The 17,670-nt window shown below is 42.7% G+C and overlaps 1 protein-coding gene across 5 annotated transcripts in view; it reads right to left on the reverse strand.

The window, feature by feature from the left end:
• Positions 1 to 395: 395 nt before the first annotated feature.
• Positions 396 to 17,670, reverse strand: part of DNAAF11 (dynein axonemal assembly factor 11) — a 101,185-nt gene continuing 83,910 nt past the window's right edge. Inside the window, exons 10-11 of one of the 5 annotated variants that reach the window (XM_084751020.1) lie at positions 10,812 to 10,897; positions 402 to 832 (exon numbers count right to left, since the gene is read on the reverse strand). In XM_084751020.1, coding sequence (XP_084607146.1) covers positions 655 to 832; positions 10,812 to 10,897 — 264 coding nt within the window. In that variant the 3' untranslated portion in view covers positions 402 to 654. Of the gene's footprint in view, positions 833 to 4,752; positions 5,082 to 10,811; positions 10,898 to 17,670 lie in introns of those variants that run through there. The other 4 variants (XM_084751019.1, XM_084751021.1, XM_084751022.1 and 1 more) reach the window with 4 other exon arrangements.

Here is a 17,670-nt window from a genome sequence, read left to right on the forward strand (position 1 = left end):
AGTGAAAAAGCAAAATAAAGTTGTAGTGGCATTATACAGGGTGAGTTACGTAGCTGGCCTCAAGACCAACCTATGAAGCAAGCATTACTGTTAGCCTAGCACCGAGAAGTCACTCCACCCTGAGGAATCAAGGACCAGCTGAAAGTCTTCACACAGTGACGCAGCAGGGACCCAAATGTAGGGAATCTAGTGTCAGAATTCATATTCTTGCCATTACATCATGCCACCAGAGAGCACAAAAACATGAGAAGAAAAATGGAAGCACTGTTTATAATCATCTCAAAGCATTTCAGTTAGGCCACAGAGTACGGTTTTAACTTCTGAGTTTGAGCAATTTGCTCGAGCCTTTTTCCATATGAGGCAGTCTATTGCATAAACAAGCACTAAACGATTCATTCTTAATGTTGAACGTCTTAATTCTATTACATTACTGAGTATTTTCAATTGCTAAGCTTAATTATAGATGAGTGATAAGTTACAGCGTATTTAAGGTATGCAATTTAATTTTAAACTCACTTAAGAATATTACAATGCAAAGTTGGGGTTACAACACCAGATAAAATGATAATGAACTGGGTTTATCCCATGAATGACACACATCCACTATCAACCTGGCTTCATGGGTCATAGTCAATGACAACACAGCCTCGTGTTTCAAATTAGAGGAGGCACATCTGGGTTATCATCAAAGTCTGCGTCTTCCTCACTGGGTACAATTCGGGGTTGGGGTTCTCTTCTTTTGGGTTTGTATTTTTTCTCTTGTACTATAGTAGTCACATCAGGGCAGGAATGCTTGCTGGGATCCACCTCCAATCGTTCTATGTGCTTTCTTCTACAAGAGAAAAAGACAAGGGGGGAATTAATGGTACATTCTTTAAATGTAAGCTTCAAAGTAACTAATTTATTCACTCAGTAAGTGTTTAGCAAGTGCTACCTATGTAGCACAGAGAGTGGAGGAAAACACTGTCCTTGGCTTCAATAATTACAGGGAATTCTCGAAATAAGATTTTGATCCATGGAGAAATAAAGTATCAAACTGATCTGTGCTGTTACCCGGGCAGTAGGATATGAGGAACTTCAGAAGCTCTCTTACCTCACAAATTAAGATGATCCAACAAGCAGAGACACATAGCCATGATCAATAGGACGTTAGCCAAGTTTATTCCTTGGGCTTTGTTTTGATTGGGGAATATCTGGACAAGTTCAGGTACACAACAAAGCTCAGCCCGTAGCTTCTGCTCCCACAAGCACCTGCTCCTACTGCCCCTGCCCAGTACGTCTACAGGTGGTATGCCTGCAATGACCAGCGAGAAATTCCATAGCAAAGGTTGCCAATGTCGTCCTCACAGGGGAGCAGGGTGCGTGGCAGGCATTTGTGGGCTGTTTTCACAGCAATTTTTATTTATTGTACCTGACTCCAGACCAGTGATGTACATCTTTCTAAGGTTCCCCAGTGATGCTTCTGGTACTCAGACACACCGTGTGGCAAGCACTGCACCATTCAGTCATTTATTCATGCAACAGACACATGTCAAATACCTCTATATTCCTGGCTCCACGGGAGAAACTGAGGACACCCTGGTCTGTGTAAAATGACAGATTCCTGGTCATGGCTCATACATAGTGCAGTACAATGCATGGGCATGGAATGTATTAAAGCATCATAGACTTCTATCACACTGGTCTGTTTTCATAGAATCCTCTCATCCTGAAGGCAGATGCTTTACATTTTTAAATTTTTTTCCATGGAATAGAACTATATTAAATAAATGCTTATTCTATAAGTGAAGAAGTATTATTATTCATTGGAGAAATAATGGATTGATGCAAAAATTGTCTCTGGTTTTTATAGTAGTTACACAGTGATGTCACCAAGCAAAGTGCACCCAGCAGATACTATGTGTTGGGAAACAGGGAATCTATTGTCTTGGGAAAGCAGAAGTCTCTGTCGTGCCTGAAACCCTCTCCTCACACCTGGCCTCCACTCGTCCATTGCTTCGAGGCATTTGAATTCATTCCTCTTGGTGTTTTGAGTACTGCATATGGACGTGCTGAGGGAGAATGCCAAGTATACAAAGACTATAAAACAGTACGTTTTGTAGTCCAGCTTGCTTACTGTAAATGAATTCTGTATGGTGTAGGAAAAAGAAGAGACCAGAATGGACTGTGCCTTTGCTGGAGAAGTGACGGAGGTAGGGTCTGAAGAAGAAGAATCCAGTCCTCAGATACATGACCGGCTAGAAGGACAAGATCTGGGCATACTTTCTCCTCCGTACAGGTTGAACAACCAGCAAGACTTGGCCTTAGCTGTCCCAGTGGCGACATGGAATTTTCCTTGCAAATAGGGATGCTCACTGTGCCAGCAGCATGGGTAGGTGTCAGGGTGTGTGTTCCTTCTGGGAGCAGGATTTTGGCCTATTCTAGCCCCCAGTGAAAACGCGAAGCACTGGACCTCTAGTGCCTCCTTAATGCATGATGTCATGTGGGTGTTTCTCTCACTGCTGCAGAAATTAAGTGTCTAGTGTCACTCTACAGGAGAAGGCTCTTAAAAGCTTGCCTCTAGTCATCTTCAGACTTGTCCTTGGCTGATGTTGCTTTGTTGTTTGTTTCTTTTGTAATAAATAGTAGCCATGAGTATGTGCTGAGTCCTGTATCCTAGCAAACCATAAGCCCAGGGTGCTCATGAAGATGCCAGACACTGACTTCTGATGCAGCCTTTGTTACTCCTTTTAAGTCTTCAGATGACCCCACTGCCACCTCCTCCTGAGGCAGCAGGACAGAGGATGTCAGTCAAAGCCTCAGAGATAAACAATCAAGGCTGAGGAGCAACTCTGGGTTTATGACATTAGCACTGCATACACTGTCACTCAGAGAAAAGAAGGCACCATATACAGCAGAGACATATACAGCTTTGTGATCCTCTAAATGAGTGTTAGCCAGCTCTCATCTGACTGGTTTCTCAGCCCTCCCTAGTTATCACACACTGAGCTACGTACTTGGAAATGAGTGACCCAGCACTGTGCTTGGCTCATCTTTAAAGTTAGGTTGATGGCAACATACACAGACTACTGTGCAGACCAAACTAATTCACAGATGTGAAGTAGAGAAAGCAGTACCAGGAACGCAGCAGACATGTAATGAGGGTGGGGACCATGCAGGAAAGAGAGCTGAGGGTCTGTGTAATGTCAAAGGCATCACTCCAAGGGTAAGAGTAGGTCATTTAGTTCAGTGTGGTTCTCACTACACCACTAGGAACTTAAAGATAAAACATGACTTGTGGCCACAATCAAAGGAAGAACACTCAGCTGATAAACACTCAGCTGCTGTGCCCCGGGGTACTTGGCAAGTCCTCTAGGACTGGCATCACAAATGTTGTTGAAACATCAAGGGGGAAACATCAAATGTGTGGACGGTGGCAGCTATGGTGGGAAGGGCGCTGAGGCTTTGTGAAATTAAGTTCTGCAGTTAGCACACAAAGTAATGTGTTTCATTGTGACACTTTCATGGATATGCACTGTTATTATGTGTTCTTATTTGACCCCTCCTGTGCTTCCTTACTCTTTCATCTCCCTTTGAGGTGGGCAGTAAGATACAGGTGCTTGACATCACTCCCTATATTAATTACTTTGTGTAGCTGTGAACCAATTTAAAAGAAAAGAAAATGAAAACTGGCAGAAAAGCTCAGCTAGTGGTGGTGGGAGCACACAGCAGAGGCTAGCCAGTATCACAAAGCAGTGCACTTACAGGCTTTCAGGCAAAGCGCTCATACACATGAAATACAAAGATAAATCTTCAAACAATATTAACCTATAGGAGACATTACAAAGTCTAAACATAGCATCCCACACCTACCCCCCAAAAAGCCCATGGTCATCTCAACATGCAAAATGCATTAAGTCTAGCTTTCAGGAGTCTCCATAGTTACATAGTGGCTCATCCCTGTAGCCTCAACAACCCAGGAGGCTAAGGCATGGGATTCCAAAGTCAAGGTCTGCCTAGATTAAAGCATGTGTTCAAGGCTAAGCAGAACAATGTAGTGAGACACAGAGCAAAAGTTAAAGGGCGGGGCCAATGGATGCAGCTCAGTAATAGCCTAGAATGTGAAAGGCCCCAGATTCAATCACAAAAGTCTAACCAGCTCCAGTAATACCCACAAGCCTAAGTTCATCTGCACTCTCTACTGATACTCAAGGAAATACCTTAGTTGAGAGCCCCTGTACAATCTAAAATATAATTAGATGTTTTTATTATACAACAGCACACAGCAAAAGTTCCATTCTACAAAGGGTGGAATTCAGTTATGAGAAGGAGACTGAATCCCAACAGAAGAGCAAGAATTAAATCTCAGGACTCCATGACTGGCATGCATGATACGAAGGCCAAGGGACTGCACAGCTCTACACGCATGGCCTCTCATGATGGCTCCCATGTTTACGGCATCTCTGCTGCAATTTAGGCTTCACTCTTGTAGCCTTATACATAGATCTCACAAGGAATTTCTGCATGAAATCTGATCCTGCTACCCACTGCCTAGACATCACAGACTTTTCTCTGTAATTTAGGTGGAAGTTTCCACAATTTCCCAAATCTCTCCTTCTGTGTGTCCATAGGACCAACACCACACAAGTGATAACACATTTAACCATTAGCTTCAGCAATAACTATGCACCTTTGAACCATGGGTGTGTATCAGTTTAACATTTTAATTACCTTTGAATTCAGACTTATTGAAAATTTCAGGAGAAGGAAAAATTTAACAAGTTCTTTGTCCAAATGTAACATGGGTGGCTCTGAGGTAGGTAATTTTGCCAACATGACATTTACAATTATCATGGAGGTATATGTCTCTGGGCATGTCCCTGAGGAATTTTTTTCTAGATTCACTTAAATGAAGTGGGAAGATTCACCCCTTTGTTGGTGGCACTATTCCATGGGCTGGAGCCTTGAGTTTAATGAAAAGAAGTAAGCTGAGACAAAGCATTCATTTCCCTCTGCTTCTTGAGTGTGAACGTGATTGGACCAGATGTTTCTTCAAGTTCCTGTCTTATGATTTTCCTGCTGTGATGGACAGTACCCCGGAACTGTGAATAAAATAAACCCTTTGTTCCTTACATTGCTTTTGTCAGATATTTTGTCAGATCAATTAGAAAAGATATATATGTATGTCTGTATATATACGTATATATATAAATAAGCCTCTAGTCCAATTTTCAGTGGAATTCTTGTCCCCACCTAAAACCTCATCAACCATATTCTTCACTGTGCTCATTTCTATTGGCATTTCAAAATTCCAAACATAATCACCCATTAATCTCTACTTATTCTATAACCAGGGGCTTCTCAAGCCAGGTTTCCAAACTATTTCAAATTTCTCCCATAGACTCATTTCAAACGCCAAGGATCCATGTGATCAAGTTTTATCACACAACCCCTTTCCTGGTATAAAATTTCTATATTAATACGGTACCTGATAGAAACAACTCAAGGTGGCAAGGAATTATTTTTGCTCATGGTTTCAGTTCCCAATGATTAAGAAGACATGATGGAGCAGATTAGGTCACTGCCACATGAGCTGTGACTAAGGATGCTCACATCATGGCAGAACAGAAAGCAGACGATGACAGACATTACCTCTACAGGCCAACAACCCCAAGAGTCATACCTTTGCCAATTAGATTCTACTTACTAAAAGTTCCACAGCCTCCCAGCTCCCCCCAAAAGTGCCACCAGCTACAGGCCACACACTGAATCTGAAGAGACACTTTAGATTCAGGTCATTAGCTCTTCTAATTTAATATTTCACTGTAATGTATAGCAAGGTATACCATGAGGTAAAATTTGTGAAGAAAGTAAGCACTCTTAGATATAGAGAATCTAAAGAGAATCCACAAATAATAAAAAAACTGAGATACTGAGAAATATTAGCAATACTGTTGGGTACACATAAATATAAAAGTTAATTCCATGGTAATATTGACTGTACAAGAGTGTGACCACAATAAATGTCACTGAGTTTCACAATTTCAAATGGTTAAATGGTCAGTTTACTGTTGAATATATCTTTTTCCAGAAAAGAGCTCTATTACCTGTAATAAATAATAGATGTATTTATAATAATATAAAACATTATACCCTAAAATTAATAGGGCATGCTTATGCTTATTGAAAAATTTACAGATAGATCAAATAAGACTGTGAAATGCTAGTGTAATAAAAACGATATCCTTAATTGACCTGTGTGTACAATTTTAAATATAACCTCTAAAAATGTAGGGATGGAGAGAGATTGAAGAGAGAGGTAGAGATGGACACAGACAGAGACAGAGACACTGAAAAGCTAAGTGTGTGCTATAGTTTCAACCCTTAGTTTCCATGTGCTGGGGCCTCCCAGCAGGTTCTGAGGTCATCCAGCAAGCTGCCTTTGAAAAGGAATGCAGGAATGCTGAGACTTCTCTTCCTCAGACTTAGGCCTTCTGGAACCAAATACTTATGGTCTGAACTTGTGTGGCCTCCTGCTTGGTGCTGTGATGACCGCCCCTGTGCCTCTGATGCAAAGTCACACACCTTGGAAGCCTCTACTGGCTGTCTTTGAACTTCCAAAATTGTGAGCTAAATAGACCTTCTCTGCTTATAAAGTCAGCCTGTTTCTGGCTTTTCAATGTAATAGTGAAAAATGGATTGATGAGATTTGAATGTGAAACCAGACAAGTTGATTCTAAATGAATGGAGGCATACACAGAGACAAGAACAACAAAACTCCTCTTCAAGGAGGTGGGAAGACAGTTTCTGTAAGTTACAAAGACTTGTTATAAAACTATTGTAATTAAAGAAGTGGAAAAGATACAGTCCAGAAACTGAATCCATGATTTGTAACACAGAGGCCCTCATGACCAACATTTAAGAGATGTTGAGACTGGGGGAAAATCATACCTGAAGCAAACCTCAATTCCTGATAGAGCACACCTAAACATGTAAGGCAAGAGTGCAAAACCATAGAACACAAGGGAGGAATAAGATTCCTAGAGTAGGCAGTGCAGCAGACGCGGGGCCAGGGTTTCGGAAAGATCAATGCATTCTGAGGAGGATGATTGTGTTCCAGAGCTACACAGAAATGTCCACCCCTGAGAGCAGCCAGATCGGGAGAAAACACTTACTGCAATGTATTAGAAGCATCAGACTATCAACAATAGACTTGATACTCTATGACCATATAGAGGGGAAGGAGGCCCCCCTCAGTCACAGACATAGGGGAATAGGGTGAAAGTGGGAGGGAGGGAGGAATGGGAGGAAACAAGGAGTGGGATAACAATTGAGATGTCATATGAATAAATTAATTAAAAAGTATATAAAAAAAGAAACATCCAAGCTGAGATCATCCAGGATGGCGCCGATCATACACTGTGTCTTATCTGACGAACAGCAGTGACTGCACAGCCACAAAAGGACCATACTGAGAGCTCCAAAACACAGTGCTGGTGTTTCCCAGAAAGAAAGAAATTCTGTCATGTGGATCATCCATGCCCTACCACTGCAGGACCATGGGTTCACGCTCAGGTGAGCTCCCTTGGACCCCTGGCTGCCACCGCTGCTGCTTGTGGCCCGGCACAATGCGGGCCAAGGAGATGGCATTCGAAGACGGGGTGCTCTATGAGTCGAGCCCAAGCAAGGACTGCACTGCCCACACCATAGGCCTCATGATCCTCCTCTCACAGGCTGGGGCCACGCTCGATGAGAGCTGGATCGTACAGAGGTGTATACTAGGGGCAGCGTCAAGGTGGGGGCTCATGGCAGATGGAGCAAGCGATGGAACCAGAGACTCAAGAGGCATGAATCAACAAAGCCACAAGCTCCTGGGGACAAGTAGCTGAGCTGGGCCAAATATCAATGGTTTCTGCAAGCTATTCAACAAAGACTTTGAGGGGCCTCCACTTGCTATCTGCTTGATGGCCCACAAGATCCAGTACCCACAGGAGTAGGAAGCCATGTAGGCCTTGACAGCCAGCAACAATCTGGCAAATTGAATGGGAGCAGGAGAGCTGGCCCTGAGGACATGGAAGCAAGAGAGCTCACTCTGAGGACACAAGAACAGAAGATCTGGCCCTTAGGACATGGGAGAAAGTGAGCCAGCCCTGGGGACATGGGATCTTGAGAGCTGGCCCTATGTTGAGGAAGAAGGAGCAGGAGAGCCGGCCCTGTCATGATGATATGAGAGCAGGAGAGCGGGTTCTGCCCTGAGGACACAGGAGCAGGTGAGCAGGCCCTGCCCTGATGACATGGGAACAGGAGAGTAGGCCCTGCCCTGATGACATGGGGGTGGGAGAGTAGGCCTTGCCTGGGGACACAGGAGCAGGTGGGCCGGCATTGCCCTGAAGATGTGGGAGTGGTGAGCTGGCCCTGCCTTGATGGCATGATGGTGGGAGAGTGGGCCCTGCCCTGGGGACAAGGGAGTGGGCCCTGATCTAGGGCTCTCAGTGAACCTTACCCCAACATCTACCCCATGAATGACCTGCTGGAACACATGAAGGGGCCAGACATGCAGATCCAAAGATTAAGAATCTCCTTGACACACAGCAACAACAGGATATCCGACAACAGTCCTAGTGAGAATCCAGTAACAACAGTGTAGGCCTCCAACCAGACCCATGACTTGTAGCAATGAACATTTGAAAGTAAACATACATGGACATAAGGCTATACTGTGTGATATGCTACAACTTCTGTGACAAGACTTTTTGGTTTTTTTGTTTGTTTTATTTTACTGGGAGGAGGAGAGGGATTTTGGTGCATGACATGTAAATCAGACATTCAATAAAAGTATAAAAAAAATTCCTAGAATAAGGCAAAGAAAGCATCAATCATAAAACCATTGCAGATTTCAACTCTAGATCTTACATTCACTAGTCAACCACAGAGTAGGAAGGCTAATCCCGAAGGGTCACTGTTCTCAACCTCTTACTTGCTTTGTCTTGGATGAATTCAACACTGCATCTCAATGAGAAAGGCTTTTTTCATGCAGTGCTACTCTGACATGAAAGATTGTTTTGTCAAGGGTCTCAGCACCTGCACTCATAGACACCTCCACCTTTGAGGAACCTGCGCATTTCCTTTGCAATACAGTGTTAAGAGCGACACCAGGTGTTCCCCTCCAGCAATGACAGATAAACCCATCCCCTCTTCTCTCTGCACCTGCTCTGTCTACACAGCTTGAACAGCAGACTGCTCCGGCTAGGAGAAGATGAAGGCTCCTTCCAGCCCTCTCAGAGTCCTGCTCCATTGGTGTCCCCCTTCTCTAAAGACCAACAGCCCTCTCAGCCTCAATTTCCATGTGCACCAGTGATTGACAGCTATTTAGTTAATGGACTTGTCCAGCCAGAAGCAATATACACAAAGACGAGCTCAAATGCACATAGAAGATTGTCAGTGATGAAAACGCCTCACAAAACAAAACAAAACAAAACAAAACAAAACAAAACAAAAAAATCCCCTCTATATAAACCCTGGAGGTGGGGTTGTAAGGTGAGCTTTCTCCGTAATGAAAACGAGAAAGAAAGACTACGCAAAAGTTCTTTTCTAAGACAGCTCCAACTGCCAACTAATCCTGGTAATGGGAGTCTTCCTGGGGTCTGATATACATCTTCAAGCTGCAGGGCTTTGCCTTTCTATCCCACAGTCACTTGCAGATTAGTTCCGATTGTTTACATGGTTTGGGGGCGTTGGGGTTGATTATGACTCTATGTCACATGTACCATATATACCACATAAGTCATGGTACCCTGTGCTCTTGTGTCCGTAGTAAAAGAAAATCACTAGGTTGAGAAACATGAATGGTTTACCAAAGTTAAAATCAGCCAGATCAGTTTTTAGTAGAAATTCAATTCCATACCTGCTATTCAAGCAAATCTTATGTTTAAAAATCACTACAAAACCTCAACAGTTGTCTTTGGCTCTACAATTAGCTGAGGCTTTATGATTCAAAACACAAGCTCAGCTCTTGGGCAGGTATTTCTATGACGTAATTCAGCAATTCAGCGTGTACATTTGGAACACAGTGATAAGTTTGCCCTAGTTGAAAATAGATTTAACCATCTGGAGGTTAAGAAACTGGAAGTCATGAGACATAGGATAGCTGAAGGAACTGAGGTCTTACTCTGGAGCCTGGGAACCAGGAAAGCTTCGTACAAAATAACTTTCATGCTGGCGTGTTTGGGGGAGATTGGCTCTGTCCCGAAGCCTTCTAGGAGTCAGGGACAGAATATCAGAGAAAAGGTTTCTAACACAGTGGAATATTGGAAACGGGTATATTATCTCTTGGAAGAGGGTGGGTTCTGGTGGGAAGTGATTTTAGCAAAGACTGAAGATGACCTACATCTGGACGTTGACAAGAGGGCAGTGACAGAGGCTCAGACAGGGATATAGTAACAGCCACATTACAGACATAAACTGTTTCAACATGTACACGGCCTTTGGGATGCTCAGATCCCCCTTGGAAAGTGGGGCTTGAACGATCAATGTGGATACAAAGCAAGTGCTCAGCAAATGTCAGCAGTGATGGCAAATATTATTGGTCTTACCACTGTTTACTGTTTACACAAGCAGTTGGGATCGGCATGGACACAGGTTGGCGTTTTGAAGATCAAGAACCCTATAAGCCGAGAGTCTAGGGAGGTGAACCAAACATGAACATGCAGGCATGGTCTGAAACACTTTCAGACATTAAATGTTTACACCATCCTGAAAGCTGCACCCCAGCCAGCGTGGGATAACAAAGAGAAAGCCATCATCTAGATAAAAGACCGTCTGGCACATCATACCTGAGGTTTGTTTGTTCCCTGCTGCTGTCCGGCGTGGTTGTCATGTATGTGGGTGATTGTTGACTTCCTGTGATTATTTCTCCCACCTAAAATAAAAATATGACATGTGTAGAGTGCTGCAATCTTTCATAATGTACCCTTAAAAACAAACAGTATAGGTCTATATGCAATATTTTAAGCTATACAGCATCTGAATTTTTTTCTCTCTATGTATTCCATGAAAGAGTCTTAATTTAAGCCTCTTAAACACAACACTATTGCAAAGCCTCAAGCTATCGAAAGATTGCCAAAGCCAAGCATGCGGATTTGGTGAATTAATTTATTTCACAAATGCATTTTATCCGAGAGCCAACAACATGCCAGGCGCTTAAGAGAAGTGTTGGGGATGGGCTGCTGTTCTGAGAAAACCCTGCCCATGAGGTGCTCCCAAGGAACATGCTGCCACAGAAAGCAGCCTAGCCTGGAGTTGCGGACCCCTACTCCCTACTCTTCTTTTTACTTTGAAATTAGGAGGGAAACAGACAGCACTCTCAAAGGTCCTTCATAATTCTGTTACTTCCTTTACACTAGGCAAGTTCAGCTTTAAGCGTGTTGAGATCTCCATAAACAAAGCTGACTAATCCCATTCAGCAAACAAAGCCTATTTGAAGGCAAAGAGAGGTCGTCTAATTTGTGCCCTCAATAAGTGTCTAACCTCTCTCAGTGGAGGAGGAAAAGGACACACCGCTCCATATCAGATCCCAGCTATGCAATAAGTCAAAAGCTGCCCTGATTATCTGTGTTGGACTCTTTAGGTATGACTCCCTCGGCCCCCAACACCATTCCCATGAGATATTCCTACTTGGAGGCAGACAGAGGCATTTTGAAACCCTCTTTCTGTTGCTTGGGTCTGGTAACCAATTCAGGGCCATTTGTCCTTTCCGTTCAAATGCCACAGAAGGGTATCATGCCTCATTCACCCTCATCATCTCTTTCTCTTTAGAGAAGGAAAGACTCATTCTGGGACACAGCTGCCCAGGAGGAGCAAGAGGAAGTCCTTGTTTGGAAAGCTGAAATCCACCTGCCATCCTTTTCTCTTCTGCCTGAGACTTGGTGTGCCACACAGCTGTGACCTCTCATCAGATGCTGGATTAAGGACCATTCTTAGGCTTGGACTTAGAGGGACTGTCATCACTGGAGGGATCTGCTGGCTCAACCAAACATGCTGGACTCACATTTGCATTAGCGAAGGGAGTTGGTGGCCTGGTTTAGCCATGACCCTAAGTTTGTCCCCCTGGATGCATAACCAAATTCACACATAGGAAAATATCTTTTTGCCATTTGACTAAGGGTTTGGTTTGCATGCTCTACCACGCTCACAGAAGGAAGGGCGGGTCAGGCTGCAGGTGAGCCTGCATCATAACTCAGCTTCCCCCTTCCCCCACCCTGGTGCCTTCTCTCCCTTCTCAGGAGTTGATTCTTGGCTGCTCCTTGATATTTTGTATATTTATCTATATCTTAGAATCTGCTTTCTGGGGGGGCTTACAGTGGCACCTTCAAACCCTTATTTTTAAAAAGATTTTAATCATTTTACATGGCACTATTGTGAGTTAAAATGCATTAAAATATCAGCCTTGTTGGGGGAGAGTACAAATTTTATATTGCTTCGAATTGTAAACACACTAGCAAGAATGAGGACCTGTGCATAATTAGTCTGAAAACGCCTGCTTCTAACACTGTTATTTGTCACGTATTAGGCACAAAGATTCTCTGTGTTTGTGGAAATGCAAATAGAGTCACAAATTTGGAACTTTTCTTCACAGGGAATTTGCTGTGCATCAGAATCTAAATGTGCTTCTTATTCTCATAAGATATTTTCAGCAAGGTTTGTTTCAAAGGTTCTTTTAAGTTTGAAAGTTACAGGGGATCAAGACATGTGCTGTGAGAAAAATCATGGATGTCGGCATTCCTTATCAACGTGGGAGTTCATCACCACCAGTGTTCACATCAACCACAAGTAGACTCTGTCCAAAAAGGTCTAACTTGTTGGAGTGGAGGAGGGCTATAGACTCAGAATGCCAGCACGCTGCCACTCACTTTCCCATGGTCGTATAGCTTGGGACTGTGCATCCTCTAGGCAGCGGAGCTCAAGAAGCAGTGTCCTATTCACTTGTCCCACATCTGTTTAGGAATGACTAATGGAAGAATTGTAAGGACCAAAGCATGTTCACTAAATTAGACAATGTGAGACTAAGAGTTTCCTGAACCCACAGACAGAAATATAATCAGCCCCTTGAATATCCAATTCTGGAACAGGCACAGCGGTCCATGTCAGCATTCTAATGGTGTTGCACTGTTTTAACTCTTGGAGGCTTGCTCTGCCAAGCTGGGATGGAAAAGGGATGCAGGGATGGGGCTTAGCTTCCTACAGAATATACAAACTCCACCTAAGGTTTTTCTGAGCACTGGCTTTCCAACCTTCGCTTGGCCAGCAGCCTGGGTGGGGGTCACATTACTTCCTGAGGCAATAGCTTGATCATCTATGTGGGGGTTAGTGAAGGGGGGTGCTGATGCTTTCTGCTAGTAAACGGGACACACTCTGAGACTCTGTGGCTCTCGGTTCCTGTTTTTTTACACTGAGCCATAGGAACTGCCAATCTGTGCCCATGTTTGATGCTTAGGAGAGTACTTTAATATGGTTCACATCATACTTATATGAATCTAAATAAATATGAGTAAACAATCACTGTTTTAGTTGTATATTTGCTTGCAAACTAAAAGAATGAACAGATGAGAAAAATAAAATAGAAAGAGATCTACTGAATCAAGTATACAGCAACCTGTGGTTTAGCATATTAATAATGAATTCTGAGTCATCAATGGTACACCAGTGCTGGGTTAAGGAAAGAAATCACAGCACTTCCCCCTGGTGTCATTAACCAAGCACGAGTGCAGATTTGAATCCACTACTTCGCTACTTCATCCAAGGCAAGCATGGTTGGCTGATACTTTGTTCTTTAAACGGCAGGTTAAACAAACAGGCTGAGTACACAGGAGGATGACAGTCTTGTGTCTTAGGTGACCTTAAGGTATCTTATTATTAACTCAGCTGTGAAGTTCAGCAAAGTGCCAGCGTCTTAGAAGGTAAGAGACACACTTACCACAATGCATTGCCTTAACCGTTTCTTACAAATTCAGCCCTGCTTCTTCAATACAATGTGCATGGGACTTCAATTTTCCCCACAGCTTCAAATGTTACTTCCATTAGGTCTGCTTACAGAAACATCGAGTGAGCACCTACTACCAGCCAAGCATGGGACTAAGGGATAGATAAAGGCCAGAGGATTGGAAATAACCTCTGGTCGGTTCACAAGGAGAAGGGCACAGCCCGCTGATATGCCTGCAGGAAGGTAACTGACAGATGCATGGCCAGGGCCCTACAAAAGCTTATAAAAGGACACGGTATTCCAAAATTGAAAGAATAAGCACACATTTTTCTAGAAGGAGAATATTCCAGGGAGAGGAAAAAAAGCAGTACAGGAAATGAACACACGGGGCCAGGCCGGTCACTCCTGGGCATGAGGAGAGAGACTGAGCGCACAGGTGCTGCATCTGTGTGAGGTGTTCAGACTGCTCACGGGAGGCGAGGGAAGCTCTGCGATGCTTTGCTTGACTGTTCATGTCTGTTTGTGAGGAATATTTAAACTCACTTCCTCCTTCACTTAGGCAACGTGTGTGATGGCAAGAAGAACACCTGTAAATCTTCATCAGTTTAACCTGCTTTCTAAGATAGCAGTGTATGTGAAAATTACATTTCCTTAGGGAGTTCGCTGTCTCTCACTTTCAACTTTTACCTCCATTAAAACTTTTCGATGAAAAGTTTACTTGAAGCCCTTCAATATGCTTCAGAGTGCTTGCTGGCTTCCATCTTTTTCTTCCTTTTCTCATGAGGGCAGAGCTCCATATACACTAGACCGGGACTCTACCCTGTTGTATCTCTTGCCCTTGCTGGTTCTGCATGGGATGCCAACTGACCTGCTCGGTGCTTCTCAGACCTTTAGGTTACTGTTAGGACAAAGGTCGATGTGTCCCAGTAGAGTCTGGGAGGCCAGTCTTCCTACAAGTGTTTTCTAGGTGATTCCTGGGTTCTGGCAAGTTTGGAGTTTGTCCTGACTGATTTCATAGCATTCAGGTTTTTCTGTTTATTGTTAGTGGCATGTGTGCATGCGCACGTGTGTGCGTGTGTGCGTGTGTGCATGTGTGCGTGTGTGCGTGCGTGCGTGTATGTGTGTGTGTGCGCGCGCATGTGTGTGGTATTGGGGGCCGTGAACCCTAGCTTTGTGCATGTTGAGCAGATGTTCTAACAGTGAACTATGACTCACTGCTGCATACTTTTCTACATGTAATTCATTTACAGAATCTGTACTTAACGGAGCATGACGGCATTCTCAGGGTTTATGTCAGATCAAGGATAACATGAAGCTATGGATCAGCAATATAATCTAATATCTCATAAGTATATACTATTCTGTAATAGGCTGTTTATGGAAAAAGATATTTCATAATTTCTCATAATTATATTATGGTATCTATGTACTACATAAACTTGTATCATTGATTTATTTTTCTATAGAATCCCAAATTATAATTATGAAGTCATAGCATACATTTTAAGGCTTGATATGTGATGACAATTTTTGTTTCCAAAAAGATTAGGTCACTTCCTATTTCCTCTAGCAATTTATGAGAGTACTCTTCCATTGTAGTCTCACTGGCATTGAATTTTTAAAATGTTTCTGATAGAAAACTGGCAGTGGTGTTTGATTCTGAGTGAGCAAAATTGCTGAGGAAGAGGGATGAAAAGATGGTTTGCTATGCTCTATAGACTTCTCAATAATCATGAAATTTTTCCTATAGAGCATATCTATGAAAATAAGCATAAAGTTTGTGATAAGATGAATAGGTATAGTATTTTTATTATAAAATATAGTGAATATTTATCTTGTCTTTTGTATATCTCTTGCAAGGACAAATCCTGGCTTTTCTGGAAGGTTTTAAAAATAGATTTCTGAAATATTTTTGTGATGTATGAATATAATCTCCCATTTGATGTTTTGTGAATGCTTTTCCTGCCAGTGGTGCATCGGCATTAGAAAACTGAATACTGAGTTGTTTATTTATTTAGTGCATGTTTCCCCCTCACTAAAATGAAAATGCCGTACAGATAGGAATATCTGTGCTGGGCATGCACTAGGGCCTCAGTAACTTTTATTAACTAGTGGATAAAATTTAAACAAAAATACTGAAGCTTTAAATATACCTATTAAATCTTAATAAAAACTACAGGAAGTGGTCACTATTTCATGTTTGGAAAATGTGCTATGCAAAGAATGAACTGGGTATTTAACTTTATTTCTATATTAAAATAGTATTAACTGTTAAACATATATGAAATGTATTTTGATGTATTGTGTTTAAAAAGATGATGTCAGATAAAAGTGGTGAGGAAAAAGACTGCGCAGTGGTTAAGAGCACTTGATGTTATTCTAAAGAATGGGTGTTTGGTTTCCTACACCCACGGGGTGGCTCACAACTATCTGTAACCCTAGCACCAAGGGATCCAATTCTATCTTCTGCCCATCATAGGCCCTGAACACATGTGGCATACACAGACAACACACATGCTTGTAGGTAAGTAATTTTAGAAATCTTTTATAAAAGATGACAAATTACCTCAAGTAGAAAATATTCCAAATGCTTATCACATAATCATTTATACATTTGCTATGCTTGCTCAATATATGTATCCAACCAGTTTCATTCAATAAATGAGTCAATAGTGGTTTCTGGTTGTTCCAACTTGTCAATGATATAGACACACTTCTTGTTTTAGGGAGACTGTGGCCTAATGAAAGCAAGAAAAGCCTGTGGGCAGGATTAGGACCATGTAATAGAGGCACAGGGTAATCTAGGAGTACCATGTGCTAACAGACACCCCAATGGCTCAGGCTCAGTTCCCACAGGAGGGTCATCTGAGCTGGAAATGGATTATAGGCTGAAAGCTGGGGAACTGCCTTCTGAGGAGGAGGAAAGCCTGTGCGAAATGCTTGAAAGTGGGAGACAATTGGGAGTTTCAGGACTGTCGACAGCTCCAGGCTGCACATGTCTGAAGCGTGAGTCCTGGAGGTGGCGGAGATAAGAGCCGAGCTTACAGACCTAACTTGAAAGCTTATAATCCACCACCACAGTTGGCATTTTATTCTACAGATGAGAAGGACGCAGTCAACAGCCTTCAAGACGGGAGAGTGGCATCATGAAGTTGGCGGTTTGAGAGGACTGATGAATAGCAGAGTGTGTAATCAAGGAAAGAACACCCAAGAAGAGTAATGCCGTTCATAAGAACCTTATAAGAAGAGGATTTAAGATATGATGATAGTGGTGACAGAGAAGCCAGGATGAGCTACGAAAGAGGCAGAACGTGGGGAGGACAGGCAGAGGGAGATGATGACAGAACCACTGAGAAAACTTACAGGGAAGGTATAGTAAGAATGGGAGGGAAATGGACTCATATTTTAACAGAAAATCCTGACATACATATTCAAGTTAGCAGGTGAAAAGTACCTTAAGGTAATTTATCACAGAGGATCAGGAGGAGAGGTTAAGAGGGAGGATACAGGATTGAGGAAGGAAAGGGGAAAAAAGATAAAGATGAAAGCAGTGGGCAAACAAACAGGTGCATGCAGAGAAACAGGAGGGAAAGAGCAGCATGTGACTTCACAGAGTTACAAAGGAACATGGGTAAGGAGGGGTATCCTAAAGAAGCCCATACATGGAAAGATTAAACAGATCACAAAGAATCTACTTTGTACAAAGAATCTAC

This window comes from Acomys minous (assembly GCF_964271855.1).
Source record: "Acomys minous genome assembly, chromosome: 12".
Taxonomy (NCBI): domain Eukaryota; kingdom Metazoa; phylum Chordata; class Mammalia; order Rodentia; family Muridae; genus Acomys; species Acomys minous.